The sequence below is a fragment of the Pholis gunnellus genome (assembly GCF_910591455.1).
Source record: "Pholis gunnellus genome assembly, chromosome: 9".
Taxonomy (NCBI): Eukaryota; Metazoa; Chordata; class Actinopteri; order Perciformes; family Pholidae; genus Pholis; species Pholis gunnellus.
The window spans coordinates 18,460,156-18,473,663 of NC_136535.1; the positions used below are offsets into that span (position 1 = coordinate 18,460,156).

The following is a 13,508-nucleotide window of genomic DNA, read 5'->3' on the forward strand; positions in this document are numbered from 1 at the left end:
GACCGGTCTGTACAGGCATTACCTAACACCACTGAGCGCACGTTACGTGCATTGCGATAGTAATGTTGATACGGAAGTTATACATTCACGGGCGCAGCAGGCCATGGGTCATGGTTGTGTAATTCAACCAGCAGACGTGTGTATCCTCGACAGACTGAAGGGCAGATCCATCAAAAGCGTCCTGCGCTACTTAAAGGGTGTTTTGTTCACAGTTCCACATAGCCCAATAACCTGTAAGGGGTTTCTACCTACATATTAAGTAAAAGTAGCAATGCCAAAAATAACAACAACTCTGTTTTAAACAAAACTTCAGAACTATTAACCCCCAAAAGTACTTAACGGTATTCATTAGGGAGCATAATGACCCCTCTCAGCAGCCGAGTACTGTACTAAAGTACAATTTTAAAGCATTTTAACTTTACTTGAGTCTTTTCTTCTTAACTGTGTGTGCATCGAGATTCATTGTGTTTTAAATACTAAGACTCCTGTACTAGGTCTATTTAATGGGGTACATTTATAGCCATGGTATAGCTAATTTTACTTAAGTAAATAACCTTCTAAATACTTCTTCAACCACTGCCTATTAGCATTAGAATATGTTTTATTATTATTGTCATTAATTTAGACTGTCTGGCAGTTAATACAATGAATCACATTTTTATAAGATCATCACAGGTTTTGTACAACATGCAAAATAATTTGTTATTGCTTTCAGAGTAAAATATATAATATTTTCGCCTGTAATGTAGTAAAATGTAAAGTAACACTAAATGGAAATACTCAAGTAATGTACAAGTACAACACAGGGAGGAAAGAAATGTCCAATGTTACATAGTGAGAGATAATGAGTTTTACTTTTCAATCCCTGCAGGGAAACTCAGAGTTGAAACGCCCAACTCAACCACATAAAAGGCTTGAAAAAAAGAGGACTAAAGGGCAGCAATCAAACATATTCAAACAAATGCACAAGCACAGACTTTGTAGTACTTAAAAAAACAGATTCACAGAGGCTAGTAAAAAGAAATACTTTATTGAAGGGTGCTTTTATTCCTTTCATTTGACTAATTATACAAAGAGAAGAACATAGAGGTTTTGTGGAGCATAATTCAACCTTTAATGGTGATTGATTAGACATCAAATATTGTTTTTACATGTTTTGTAATGATATTTAAGACTTATAATGAGTTGGTTATATAATAGCACAGCAAATACTGTTTATACCAGCAGTAATGATAATGCTCTTAATTTGGAGAGTAGCATTTGAGACAATATGTTGTAGATGTTTGTTGTTGTTGTTTGTTATCATAGTAGGCCGTCACAGATTCTTTGGTTTCTGATTCCTGCTCTTGACCTTGTGACGGACCACAGCAACAGTGGTGAAGAAGTTTCCCATGAACACAATAAGGAAGCAGAGACCACACATCAAGACCTGGCATCACAAGGAACACAGAGAACAACGAGTAAGCATGACAGCTTTCATTAATCATCATTTCCTTAATATAAGCTGGGGATCAGATGGGCATGCAATTTCATTCAAATCCATTGTAATGTAACCCTAGGCTGTAAAAAGTGAACACACGCCTCTAGCCATGCAGGTAATACGATAATAAGTAGGCAGGGTAGATTATTGGTGATTAGATAGCAAATCTTGAATAATATACCAGCAGGTAAAAGGTGAAATTATAAAAACTTGTGAGAACACTGACCTGCCATTCTTTACAGTCCGGGAGCTGAGCCATTCTGAAGAGAGAGATGCTATTGAAGAGCTGCCAGAACTGCAAGACAAAACAGGAGGACTTCAGATTTAAGTGTTTGTAAAAAAGTGAATGCATATACTTTGGTGTAGCACAGGCATGCTCAAGCTTAAGCTATCATTCAGATCTCCAAAAACCTTAACATTGTCTCAAATCATGCCCCAAAAGTGCTGAATAATATCAATTCTACAATGACATCAGCATTTGTTTTTTAAACAGTTCTGCCATCCAGTCTAAACCATGACAAAGCAAGATTTGAAAGCAGTACTGAGAGGACATTTCTCAAGTTCAATCCGAATGTACTCACATGACCAAAAAACAGGAAGGGCAACAGGAAAGTCAGCCCTTTCCACATCCACGACTGAAATCCCTCTAAAAACAGAACAGAATAGAGTTCAAATGTATTATTGTTATTATCTGTTTATTACAACAGTGACAATGAGAAGCTCCAGACATGCCTGATGGAGCATCACTGTCTCTCAATAGTCCAAAATCTTCACTGCATTTTTTAATTATGATGTTCAGGCTGAGTGAGCCTGTATTCTGTGTCTTTGGTGCGTCAGTGTATCTCACCCACGGTCAGATCCATGTTGTGTCTTTCTCCCAGGGCTCGTAGCCTGTACAGACATCCGCTCTGATAATAGCACTGCAGACACTGAACAAAACCTGTGAGTTACAGATGAAAGAAACACTCATCAGGCTTTGATTTGATTCTGAAGGGTTTGAACCATGAATGCTTTTGAAGTATTTTGACCGTACTTTGATACAAGGAGTAGGCAAGGAACTGGTTCCTGAATGTCTTGTACAGGTTCCCATCTGGCCTTATCGGTGTGAAAGGGAGGACACGTGTTATTATATAGGATGTGTTTTCTAATGGCAACAACAGTGGTAGGGATCACAGCAAGCATTGTATGAATTACATTTTCTGAATGGGTTAATATAGAGTTTCATTGATTCTTAATCTGTTTTTATCTTCCTGTACTCACCATGTCAACATTACACCGGACAAAAAAGCTGAGATGTAGTGATGGAAAACCCACCAGCCCTTGATTCTGTAATGCAGGACACATTTTAAGTAGATATTAGGTTTTATGTTTTACACTTTGTTTAACTTACTTGCTTAAATCCCATTTGCTTGAGCAATAATGAATAATTGCCTTTAATACTGTAAACAAATGAAAGTTCAGAGAGCTAATATGTTTATTTATAGGACATTTGTCATTATTTTGGTAGGATGGTTGAAAGAGCTGACCTGGAGCCGTTGGCGGTGAGAATACTTTCCCTGATTGTTAGTGTACAATAGTACCACACCAGCAGGAAATTGACAATTGCATCAAGAAATCTAAAATCAGGCATAGAGGACAAGGGATTAAGAGAGTAAACGCAGCGTCCTTTTGATAAACTCATTGTAGCTGACGAGGCTGGAGCAGCTGTGATGTGATGATTCTTACCTGTAGCTCACAAAGAAATAGCATATGAAGGACAACAGCAGCAGGATGACTGTGAGGTACAGCTTGAACTTCTCGTATTCGTCTTTGTAGGCAAATCTGACAAGGACGTGATAAATGCGGCTCTCAATAAACAGGACACGGCTTTAATGAATCAGCCATGGAAATGTTTGATTTAGGGAAATAAAGCGTTGATGTTAGCGTTGATAGTCACGTCTTACTTTGACTGCTTACTGAGGAGAGTGACATTCACATTTCCAAGAACCAGACTGAGGTACAAACTGAAATAGGAAGCAATCATATTATTTTTCTTTTGTACTTCAGATACTGTATTTAATGTTCGATCTGTTTTTATGACATCAACTTGTGTTTCAAAAAAAGAAGTCGTCACCCGTTTTTATTGGGAAGGAAAGCTTCCATGTCCGAGAAAGCATTTGGTCGCGTCTTTATCTTCTCATTTATTTCATCCAAGGTCTTGGCATCTTCCTCTGATGGTCCTTTGCTGCATCTGATGGATGTTGGAAGTGAAATGAAACATGACATGTTTGTTTGTGTGTGTTGAACTGAGAGGGGTCCACTTTGTACATATCAGCAAGCCTTTCTTCCATGAATCTGTATGAATTCGTGTGAGTGTAAATTTACTTTTTCACGAGGTGGGACACATCCTTCAGTCTGCTGCGCTGACTGGAAATGGAGGAAGAGCAGTTTTTTTGTAGTTTGGAAATTTCCTCCAATTTCTGTAAGTACAGTCTGTGTGTCTCCTGGATGAGAAGGACTTTGGGTTACATCAAGAACCAATGGAAATGTAGATCACAAGGAGCATTTAAACATTTAAAAACATTTGTGGAATATGGTAGAGTAATCTGGAGCACAAGGTATTCTACATTAATTTACTGACATATGGTAGTTTCACAAGAGGGGTTTAAACAACATTTTATCATGTGAAATGATTTAGTAAAACAACACCAAGCAAACATTACGTTGAGCATGATTTATACAAATGCTCTATGAGCATAATCTGACAGTCAGCTGATTTTGGTCCGATCCTTACCAGAAGTTGCTGATACTCTTCTTCCAGACATGTCCACTCCTCCAGAACGACTCTTAAATCTTGAGGCATTTTCAAACTACTCTGACAGCCGACCCAGACCCACTGAAAATAATACCCAGTTAAGCTTTAAAATGATTTAGCAACCAAGAAATGGCTTGCACATAATGCCATGTTCAAGTGTGTCTCTTCGCGGTGTGTATCACATCCCAATGGACGGTTTATTGCATGAAGTGAACTTTGACTGGTAGAAGTGTGCAAGATTTTGACTTGGACATTGTTCTGTGGAACTTCTCCAGTTATTACATTGTTCAGTTATCACACACAGAGCCAGAGGTAATATGTTATTGTTAACTATATTACAATTCAAGTACTGAAGGTCTGAATTGTTGCCATTGCAATGGTTCACCCAGCTTCCTGTTAATTAGACTGAGCTTTTGTGCATGTTTTATCTTTCAGCATTTTTGTTTTTTTCACTTACACAGCTGCACATGAGCAGTATCTGGTGGATGAAAGGAATAAATCAATGATAAACTCACTTTACCAACAAGGCTGGTGTGGAGGGGAAATGTTTTGGCAGTTGTAATTTGAATAGTTTACTATGACAATGCCATGTGTTTATTTATATTGTATTTTTATTGTATTACTGTCTTGACATTGGACATGTCCCCTTTAATTATTAAATTAAATTAAATTAAATAGAATTGCTGGCTTTTACTCTGTCCTCAAATTAAAATGGTTTAAAGAAAGCTACGGTCCAAGTTAACATAAGTAACACTGTTGTAACATTTAATAATGATTAATAATGTATTTATGTTTAGTGTGATGTTTTGTGAGATGGATAGGTGGATAGAGACAAATAAATCACAAATGACATGGCACTCAAAGAGGTAACAAATGACATTTTAAAAACATGAATATCTAAACTCTTAGCTATAGAAACTAAAATAAACCCCAAAAAATAGAATACAGACAGTGTACATACATAATGATAGTGCCCTGCTGTGCATGGTTAGTGCAAGTCTGGTACTTTACACTAAGTACAATGAATCCATAAACCTACGCAGGTCTGCACAGTAAGTACAGGTAGACTATATGCAGAAAGTACAGGTGTGTATTATAAAAAAGTACGTACGTAGCACATGAGCCATTTTTTATTACTGCTTCTATATGCTTTTGCTAACATGTGATGTATCATCAGACACACTAGTTTAAGAAAAACAAACGGTACTATTTTATTCGGTAAAACATTTTTCGAAATGCCACCTTTATTCTGAAATATTCGGGCGGAAGTGACATCGTTTTTACCCGTTTGAGGGAGCACAGTCTTGCGCATGCGCCCGCAGGTGACAGCGCCGGTGAATGTTTTGACAGAGACAGCTGTGGTGTAGGAGAGAGAGGTGAGGGTTATCCGTTTATCCTCACACACAACAGCTCGCTGTACAGATTCCTGGACACCAGCTTACTCACACTGGTTTGTACTCAGGTTAGTCAACACAAACAAAAGAAAGGAAACCAAAATAACTTGATGAAAAAGGTAAGATTAATCTGGTGAGCTCGAGCTCAGCTAACGTTAGCCACACTTAGCTAGAACGCTATCGTCACTAAAACTGGTTATTTAAAGTTAACCTGTTGTTGCGACTGTGTATTGAGAAAGAATGTCCTTAATGTTATGTAGTCAATATATTATTTTAACTTAAATCATTTCTCCAACAAAGGAAGCTCAAACTGTCACAATAACAAAGAGACACAGTGACAAGAAAATCTGAAATATAAATTATAAAATATGTTATCTAATACCTGAGAGGTGCAAACTAGTCCTGCATCTCACAAAGAGCATATCTGGTTAGTTGACACAAATCATTTATTGTAATTCTGATAATTGGTGAATAATTTTCCATAATTTGTAAAGTTTGAATTATTATAGGTACAGTTCTCTGATATAAATGTCTATTTAAATCAATATAAATGTTGGCTGTTGGTCAGGTTAGCAGCCTTAACACTTAACTTTGATAAGTTCTCATGTTTGGTATTTAATTTAATTGGGGGAAAAGTGAGTGTATTAAAACTGTAGATATTGACTTTAAGTGTGTTTGCAGACGACTGATAGGAGATGAGTGCTGCTGTGTACGTCCTGTCGACGGTAACGGGCTACGTGCTCACCTCTGCCCTGCTGCTCAAATGCCCAAATCTATTGCACCGGAAGAAGCGAGAGACTTTTTGCAGCAGACACATATCCCATCGCGGAGGTGAGTCTGTGTGACACTCACTCTGATTTCAGCATTCATCATCTTCTCAAAATACCCTTACAATACAATTGGTGCATGGCAAATATATCGCCACTTCCTCACAAAACGTATTATTCAGGAAGTGATTTTGTATTTGAAGATGTTTAATTACCATCTTGAGCCTCATGCTCATGTCTGTGCCCGTTCGTTTGGACATAGTTTAACTTGTAAGTGATGTGTATTTTCTTTTTCTAACTCAAGTTATTTTGACAACTTTTATCACTTAAAATAAATAAGAATAGGCCTATTGTTCAGTGATTGGCTACGTTACCCACCTCTGGTTAGGCTGTTACCATTTTTTAAATAGATTTATTTGCATTGTTTTGGTTAGAATACAATGTATTTATTACTGTGCTTCAATCAGACAGGTTTTATTGTGGAATGCTAATTTTTTACTTCTTTCATTCCAGGAGCCGGTGAAAACCTGGAAAACACCATGGCAGCTTTCAAGCAGTGAGAATAAACCTTATTCACAATGACAAAGTTCTTTCTTTACATAACTGCTGCTTGTGCTTGTGGTTAGTTTATGTCATCTGAGCTTTGTTTGTGACCACGGTCCGTTTTGTCTCGAGATAATGGTTCACGTCAAAGCCTCAGATGATAAGCTGCTGCGGTTGTTTCTGATCAATTTGTTAATGGATCGGGGGGTTGAACTGCTCTTTGGTTTTATTGAACATGTATGTGATGAAAGTGGATGGAGTGATAACTACAGTATGTGTACTGTGTGTTGGTCCATGCAGCGCCGTGGATGTTGGCACAGACATGCTGGAGTTGGACTGCCACCTGACGAAAGATGAAGAGGTAGTGGTGTCACATGATGCCAGCTTGCAGAGGGCCTCTGGCATCAACGCCCACATCTCCAATATGTGCTACACTGTGAGTTACTGCTCCGCAATGTCCCCTAAGTTTTATATCCGACAGAGGAATAACTACACTTTACTAATTCATAACCTCTCCATGTCCCTTTTTGATTTAGTAGGCAACCTACAAAAAGGAAAATGTTAATAATTGTGATTCTGATATTATTAAAACATGGAATAAGCTGTTTTTCTATGAGCCAGTCTTGACATGTAAAAGACCACATGCCAAGAGGTCCACAAATATTTGAGTAAAGAAAAAAAAAAATTCAAACAACAGTTGTCTTTGTGTCGAGACTTCTGTGACTGACGTAACAGCATCGATGGATCATGTGCAAGGTCCACACCAAGTCACCTGATATGTCGCGTGACAAACTTTTACCTGATTAAAATAATCCGATCCAGCAGAAATGCTTGGTGAGTCAGCGGATTATTGCTGATCAACCAGCATTTCCGCTTTGACGGCCCACACTTTTATTATATTATGAAACAGATTACGGTTTGCTTGGAGAGGCCTTACGTAATTTGACGCCATAATTATACTTGTGCAACTGTAGATTGGGTTCGCAGCTTCATTGCTCTTTGGCCTTGTAGAACAAAGGAAGCACAGATAACTTTACGTTACTCATGCTTTGACGTGCCCTTGCCTTCCTCTCTCTTTGACCGTAATAAATGTGTCATCACCCCGCCTCTAGGTAGGACCTGACCATACAGACTCTGTCTATACGCTGCATTTCTTGTCTGTTAACCACTGAGGACTGTTTGCTCTTTGCAGGAGCTCCCTCCATACCTCCGCAAGCTGGGTGTAACCTTTCAGAGAGGTGAATATCACATGTCAATGACTGGTGTAATCACAAGGCTAGCACACAACCTACATACAGATGCATATCCGCAGTCAATAAATGTTTATTTGAGGTTTGCCAATTCACTAGTAAAAATGGATTAATTAACTTATTTTACTTATGATGGATAACTGTTGAACGCGGTTGAAGTGATGAAAACACTTGTCCTCGTCTGTGCAGAGTGTTTCTGTGAGGGGGGAGAGGACAAACGCATCCCTCTTCTCAGGGACGTTTTTGATGCATTTCCCAATACCCCCGTCAACATTGACATAAAGGTCAACAACGACATGCTCATCAAGAAGGTGTGTGTGTGTGTGTGTGTGTGTCCATCTTTCTTTTAGCCATTTTTCCATGCCTTGTTTATTAAACAGCTAGTGCCATTCACAGAATCTTTGCTGTATTTTTTTGTCCTGAAAGAAGAAGCAATAGTAGTTACGTCATCGTATATCTAAAGTTGCTGACGCTGAAACTTACTTTGCAGGTCTCTGAGCTGGTGGTTAAGTACGACAGAGAGCATCTGACGGTCTGGGGCAACGCCAGCAACAAGATTGTAAAGAAGTGTTACAAAGAGGTATATTTACAATGCAAAGTTCACTTTACCTTCAATCCGGTCATTTCAGGGAGACGATCTTCCTTAAAAAACACTTCTACCAGTAATAGTATTATTTCATCATCTAGTAGGCCTTTACACTGGCATGGATAAGGTGCCACAGAAAGAAAGAACGGTGCTCTTTACAATACAACTACTGAATCGCTTATAGACTGTAGGTGTTTCACTGTTGAGTACATTTTAGACTTCACTTATTATCACCAGTAGTGACTGAATTTCAGGGAATCGACCATAACTCATAGTTGTTGTTGTTTTTTTGCAGAACCCGCGTATTCCCGTGTTGTTCAGCCTAGCCAGAGTCTTGCAGCTGTTAGGCCTCTTCTACACCGGCCTTCTGCCTTTCGTTCCCCTCAAGGAGCAGTTTCTGGAGATCCCCATGCCCTCTATTATCAACAAGTAGGTAGACACACACACACATATAATGTGGAATGAAATTAAAAAAGAGATGCACATATATATAACAAAAATAATAAGTGGGAGTGGGAGAGGTCAACAACATGCACCAACCTTCAGTAACACTGTACGGTCAGCATGCTGGTTATTGTGCAAAACAACATGGATACAGTTCCTCTACCGTCCTAGTTTGTGAGTAAGATACAACAGTAACACTACACTCTACCAGAGGGGATCAGTATACAAGTACACAGCGTTTGATAGCAGGAGGTCGGTAGGTTAAGTTCACAGGGGTAAGAATTATGTCCTTTTTAAATGTAGCTCAAGTGCCATAAAGGGAAGCCAATTCCAAAATGTTCTCTATACGACAGAGTTTAATAAGATCAAACTATAATTCTGCCCCAAACTCTAAAACATTAACAGGAACAAACTGACAGCGCTGGCCAAAGTGCTTTGAGCCGCTGTAGTTAGATATAAAAAAAGGTTGTACACACATACTAGCACAACTCACTAGTTTAAAATCTTACTTAAAAAGCTTAACTTGACATTGGAAACATTTTTCCAGCTCATAGTTCTCAAAATGCTACAATTTAATCTCCAATTATAGTTTGAAAATGTACTCGAATGGTGAGACTTCCTTTCTTCGAAGTGAACAATTTGTGGAGTTGAGCTTAAGGATCCATTATGAACGCTGGAAACAGCTGTTTGACACAAAAAAAATGAGCTCAAGGTCTATTTACTTGGACATTTTGTGACCCTTCAGTCACATTGTGTCCTTCATCTGCAAATAGACACATCATCACATCAGACACCCGGGACAAACCCTGAACTGAGATGGGGGGGTTATCACATGATCTTAAAGTTTCATATATGCGCCAACTCTGTCTGCTGAGGAAGGCTGAGAGCTCTGAGGTCTCATTTATAACTGTTGCGTACGCACAAAACAGGTCTGAGAGAGGCGCACGCCGCTTCCCGCGCAAATGTTGCGATCTATAAAAACAAACTTGACGGGAGAATGTGCTCACCTGTACGGAAACTCTGACCCATGCGTATGAACATTCCTTCCTCTCGGTAGTTGCCGTGATTCACCGTAAAGAACCACTGATCAGCGGCTCATGATCTCGCTCACTAATGAAGTCATTCAAATGAAAACATTCACAGCCTTTGCCTGTGAGAGTGTGAGTTGTTGGATCATGAGGATCTCGGTCATAGAGCCGATTACACGGGACATTCATTAAGGATTAAGTGATTTCCTTCATTACACTTCTGTTAAGGCCACTACAGTATTTATGTTGCAATGAAAACTAGCTTTATGCAACACAATGTAACTCCCTGACGCTTTCCTCTGTGTGATCTTGCAGAGTAAAGGATCCCAACAGATTAACAAGGAGTCAGCGGATCATCACCTGGCTGGCAGACACGTAAGTCACTAATTTATGAGGATTTGAAACCCCTCTTATCTGTCCTCTTTATTTTAATGTCAGAGCTGCTGAATCTATGGGTGTTTGTGTATCACACTTTAAATCTGCGTACTTTATATCTGTGCTTTTTCATTCACTCTCATTGCATGTCTGTATTTGGGACTATGTCTCTCTCTTGAACACTATATTTGTGACATTGGGAGGAATTCTGATAACTCATTACAAAATAATACACACATACATGACTGTGTGACAAGGATTAATGCGAAACCTTTACAATTGTGCAACTAAACCTCTCTCTAGCTTTGCTGTACTTGCAGTTTTCCCTGAAGATGAGTATTTATTTTTCTCTCTCTTGCAGTTTGCTGATGAGGAAATCTCTGTTTGATCATTTAACTGCCAGAGGAATACAGGTATGTAGCTTCTAGAGTATTCCTCATAAAAGAGAAAAACCTCTCTATCTATATATATATATATATATATATATATATATATATATAGATAGATGATAGACTATGTAGAGGATGTGAATTGTGTATGATTAATAATGAGCAGTGGCCACTATTAAGTCAATTTATCATAGTGTTTCTCATGTGCATAGTTAAGACCAACTAGGGACATATTCAGAATAGTGTCAATATGAACTTTCCCTGTATTGTCTTTTCGTCCAAGAATAACTGCAAAACCTTCCAGAGGAAAGAAAAGAGATCCGTCTGCCGATAGCTGTTTGTGGAAGTTGTTGCAGTGTTATGCTTGTAGTTAAGAGCAGTTACTGGGAAATGTCCAGGCTTCCTGCAGGTTCCCGAAATAGGCTAGAGTGGCTGCGAACACTGCTCTTAGAGTACAGATGCATTCTTTAACCGAGTCCTGCTTCTGGCTTTAGGTGTACATCTGGGTTCTGAATGACGAGGAGGACTTCCAGAGGGCATTTGACTTGGGAGCCACAGGAGTTATGACAGATTTCCCCTCCAGGCTTAAAGACTTCTTGGACAGGAATGGTATTCCTAAGCCTCAGTGACCTGCTAAAATCTACCTCACCCTTCAACCTGACTGACCTGCCAAACCAGACCCCCCCTCCCCAATTTGCACCTACTTCCACTGCATGCATTCCAGCGGGGCTCCTCTCACATTGTGTTTCGCTGCTCTGGCTCGAGGAACCAGTTGTCGCACTGGTGACAAAAACCTCTGTATTTTCACTCACGTAACACACTCTTAAAAGGACACACACAGGTTCTTTGTTGCACACTTGACAGTGTGAGATTTCAGTATGTAACCACACAATCTTTTCAAAAAGGTGGTAAACTCAAAATTGAGAGCGTATCTATTGAGGGGCTTGCCTCCACATGGCTCTCACGATGTCTGGGTACTTAGATAACCGGCAGTCCCCCCCCCCCCACCCCCCCATGCTGTACCCAGTTCTCTTTTTACATCCATGGTGGCGAAAGCATTATTAGATTACACACTAGGACTCACATGCACTACCGTGCACACGCGGCAGGACCGGCTAAGTAAACAAAGCACAGAGAAGCTCGGATACAACACACATGGAGGGAGAGGACTTTATTTTCGGCTCAGGACGCCATTACTATTAGACTATTTCTTTACATTGAAAATAGTTGTTTGATGCTTTATTAATGCTCTGAATTTCAAATTTAGCACTTTTAATTATATCTATAAAATAGGACAAAATTGCCTTTTGAAATAGCAGCCTTGAATTTCATAATAGATTCTTTTAAATTGAAAATATATATAAGTTTTAAAGATTTTTTCATGCAGTATTACTGCGTTATTGTTCAAGTATAGCTCTAGTTCAAACACCAGCAGATGCAGTTTGATGTTAGTTTGCCAGCAGCTTTACAACGTTTAGGTCAGATTTTTACATGCAATATTACACTTCAGAGATAATTTTTTTTTTTGTGCTAGAACATATAAAACATTGCTACTTGTCATAAATAACAGCGTTCAGACACAAGTCCTCGGCTACATTGAGTTTCAAAGGAGCAGAGTGAGGACGGAGGAGGGTTGTCTGTAAATACAAAACAAACACTGTTTTTAAATGGTGTTTTTTAAAGACTATGTTGTATGTTTATGGGTAGTTGGTTAGTCTCTACACGTTCCTCTGAATCAAGTGAAATGACTGAAACTGACAGTTTATCGATTAATGAATCTAAGAGAAACTTTGCACAAAATGGAACTTTCTTTGTTTCATTATACTAATGAGTCGTACCGTTTTCTACTGCGATCGTAAACGGAATGAAACTTCGTATTTAAGACATATGATCATTTTTAATGTATGGGCTTTAAAAAGTAAAAACTTTGATACATGTTGATGCCACTGATGTTCTGTTATCCAGACTTGTGACCACACGTTGAGGGTCAATGATGAATGTAGTATTGGTTGAATGTTCGGTGTTTTACAGGTAAAACAGTGTTGCTGTTTGATTGTCTTTAGTTTGTTGTTGGGCATTTTGGGCGAGTCGTTCGTCTGATATTTTGTTTTGAGAACACCTGTACATCCAAAATAATAGTGATCTACCAATCATATTACAGATCCTGCATTAGTGAATTAGTGAATATTTTTGATGCCATTATCTGTGCTGTACGCTGTGTGTGTTTGTGTTGCATGCCTAAATTTATATATTTGTTAATCTTTGACAGAGCCAATTAAAATGCCTTTTTTCTTTACAAGGAGAGTGCCGTTTGATTTAATGAGATTATTGAAAAAGCCAATTTGTATCAATGTCAATAAACATAAAAGAAATACTGCAACAATGACAATGTATATGGATAAATAGTTGGTAACCATAGACTGACAGGAGATGGCGCTGTAGACTATAAGGATTTAAG

The 13,508-nt window shown here is 38.7% G+C and overlaps 2 protein-coding genes across 4 annotated transcripts; one reads left to right on the forward strand and one right to left on the reverse strand.

The window, feature by feature from the left end:
* Nucleotides 1-1,014: 1,014 nt before the first annotated feature.
* Nucleotides 1,015-4,450, reverse strand: LOC306700995 (transmembrane protein 120A-A-like). Its single transcript, XM_079166187.1, has 12 exons — nt 4,254-4,450; nt 3,845-3,963; nt 3,594-3,710; nt 3,424-3,483; nt 3,206-3,301; nt 3,007-3,096; nt 2,741-2,806; nt 2,514-2,575; nt 2,328-2,420; nt 2,062-2,126; nt 1,707-1,775; nt 1,015-1,429 (listed from the first exon to the last, which is right to left on the reverse strand). Exons 1-12 carry the CDS (start codon nt 4,320-4,322, stop codon nt 1,316-1,318), a joined length of 1,020 nt encoding a protein of 339 aa, XP_079022313.1. The 5' UTR covers nt 4,323-4,450; the 3' UTR covers nt 1,015-1,315.
* A 1,156-nt stretch (nt 4,451-5,606) lies between these two features.
* gdpd1 (glycerophosphodiester phosphodiesterase domain containing 1) lies at nt 5,607-13,352 on the forward strand. 3 transcript variants are annotated; one of them, XM_079165773.1, is made up of 11 exons: nt 5,607-5,736; nt 6,350-6,499; nt 6,949-6,991; nt 7,279-7,414; nt 8,171-8,216; nt 8,418-8,539; nt 8,719-8,808; nt 9,110-9,243; nt 10,602-10,661; nt 11,023-11,074; nt 11,545-13,352. In XM_079165773.1, the coding sequence occupies exons 2-11, from the start codon at nt 6,364-6,366 to the stop codon at nt 11,677-11,679; spliced, it is 954 nt and encodes a 317-aa protein (XP_079021899.1). In that variant the 5' UTR covers nt 5,607-5,736; nt 6,350-6,363; the 3' UTR covers nt 11,680-13,352. The 3 variants fall into 3 exon arrangements, with proteins under 3 accessions (XP_079021899.1, XP_079021900.1, XP_079021901.1); XM_079165774.1 differs by having other exon boundaries at nt 5,621-5,787; XM_079165775.1 differs by having other exon boundaries at nt 5,631-5,650.
* The last annotated feature ends 156 nt before the right edge of the window (nt 13,353-13,508 follow it).

Coding starts and splice junctions, on each gene's coding strand:
- LOC306700995 (XM_079166187.1), bottom strand. CDS start 4,322: ATGCCTCAAGATTTAAGAGTCGTTCTGGAGGAGTGGACATGTCTGGAA. Junction 3,484..3,593: donor TTCCTTCCCAATAAAAACGG/GTGACGACTTCT, acceptor TTCCTATTTCAG/TTTGTACCTCAGTCTGGTTC. Junction 3,302..3,423: donor CTCCTCAGTAAGCAGTCAAA/GTAAGACGTGAC, acceptor CGTCCTTGTCAG/ATTTGCCTACAAAGACGAAT.
- gdpd1 (XM_079165773.1), top strand. CDS start 6,364: ATGAGTGCTGCTGTGTACGTCCTGTCGACGGTAACGGGCTACGTGCTC. Junction 10,662..11,022: donor ATCACCTGGCTGGCAGACAC/GTAAGTCACTAA, acceptor TCTCTCTTGCAG/TTTGCTGATGAGGAAATCTC. Junction 11,075..11,544: donor TAACTGCCAGAGGAATACAG/GTATGTAGCTTC, acceptor TTCTGGCTTTAG/GTGTACATCTGGGTTCTGAA.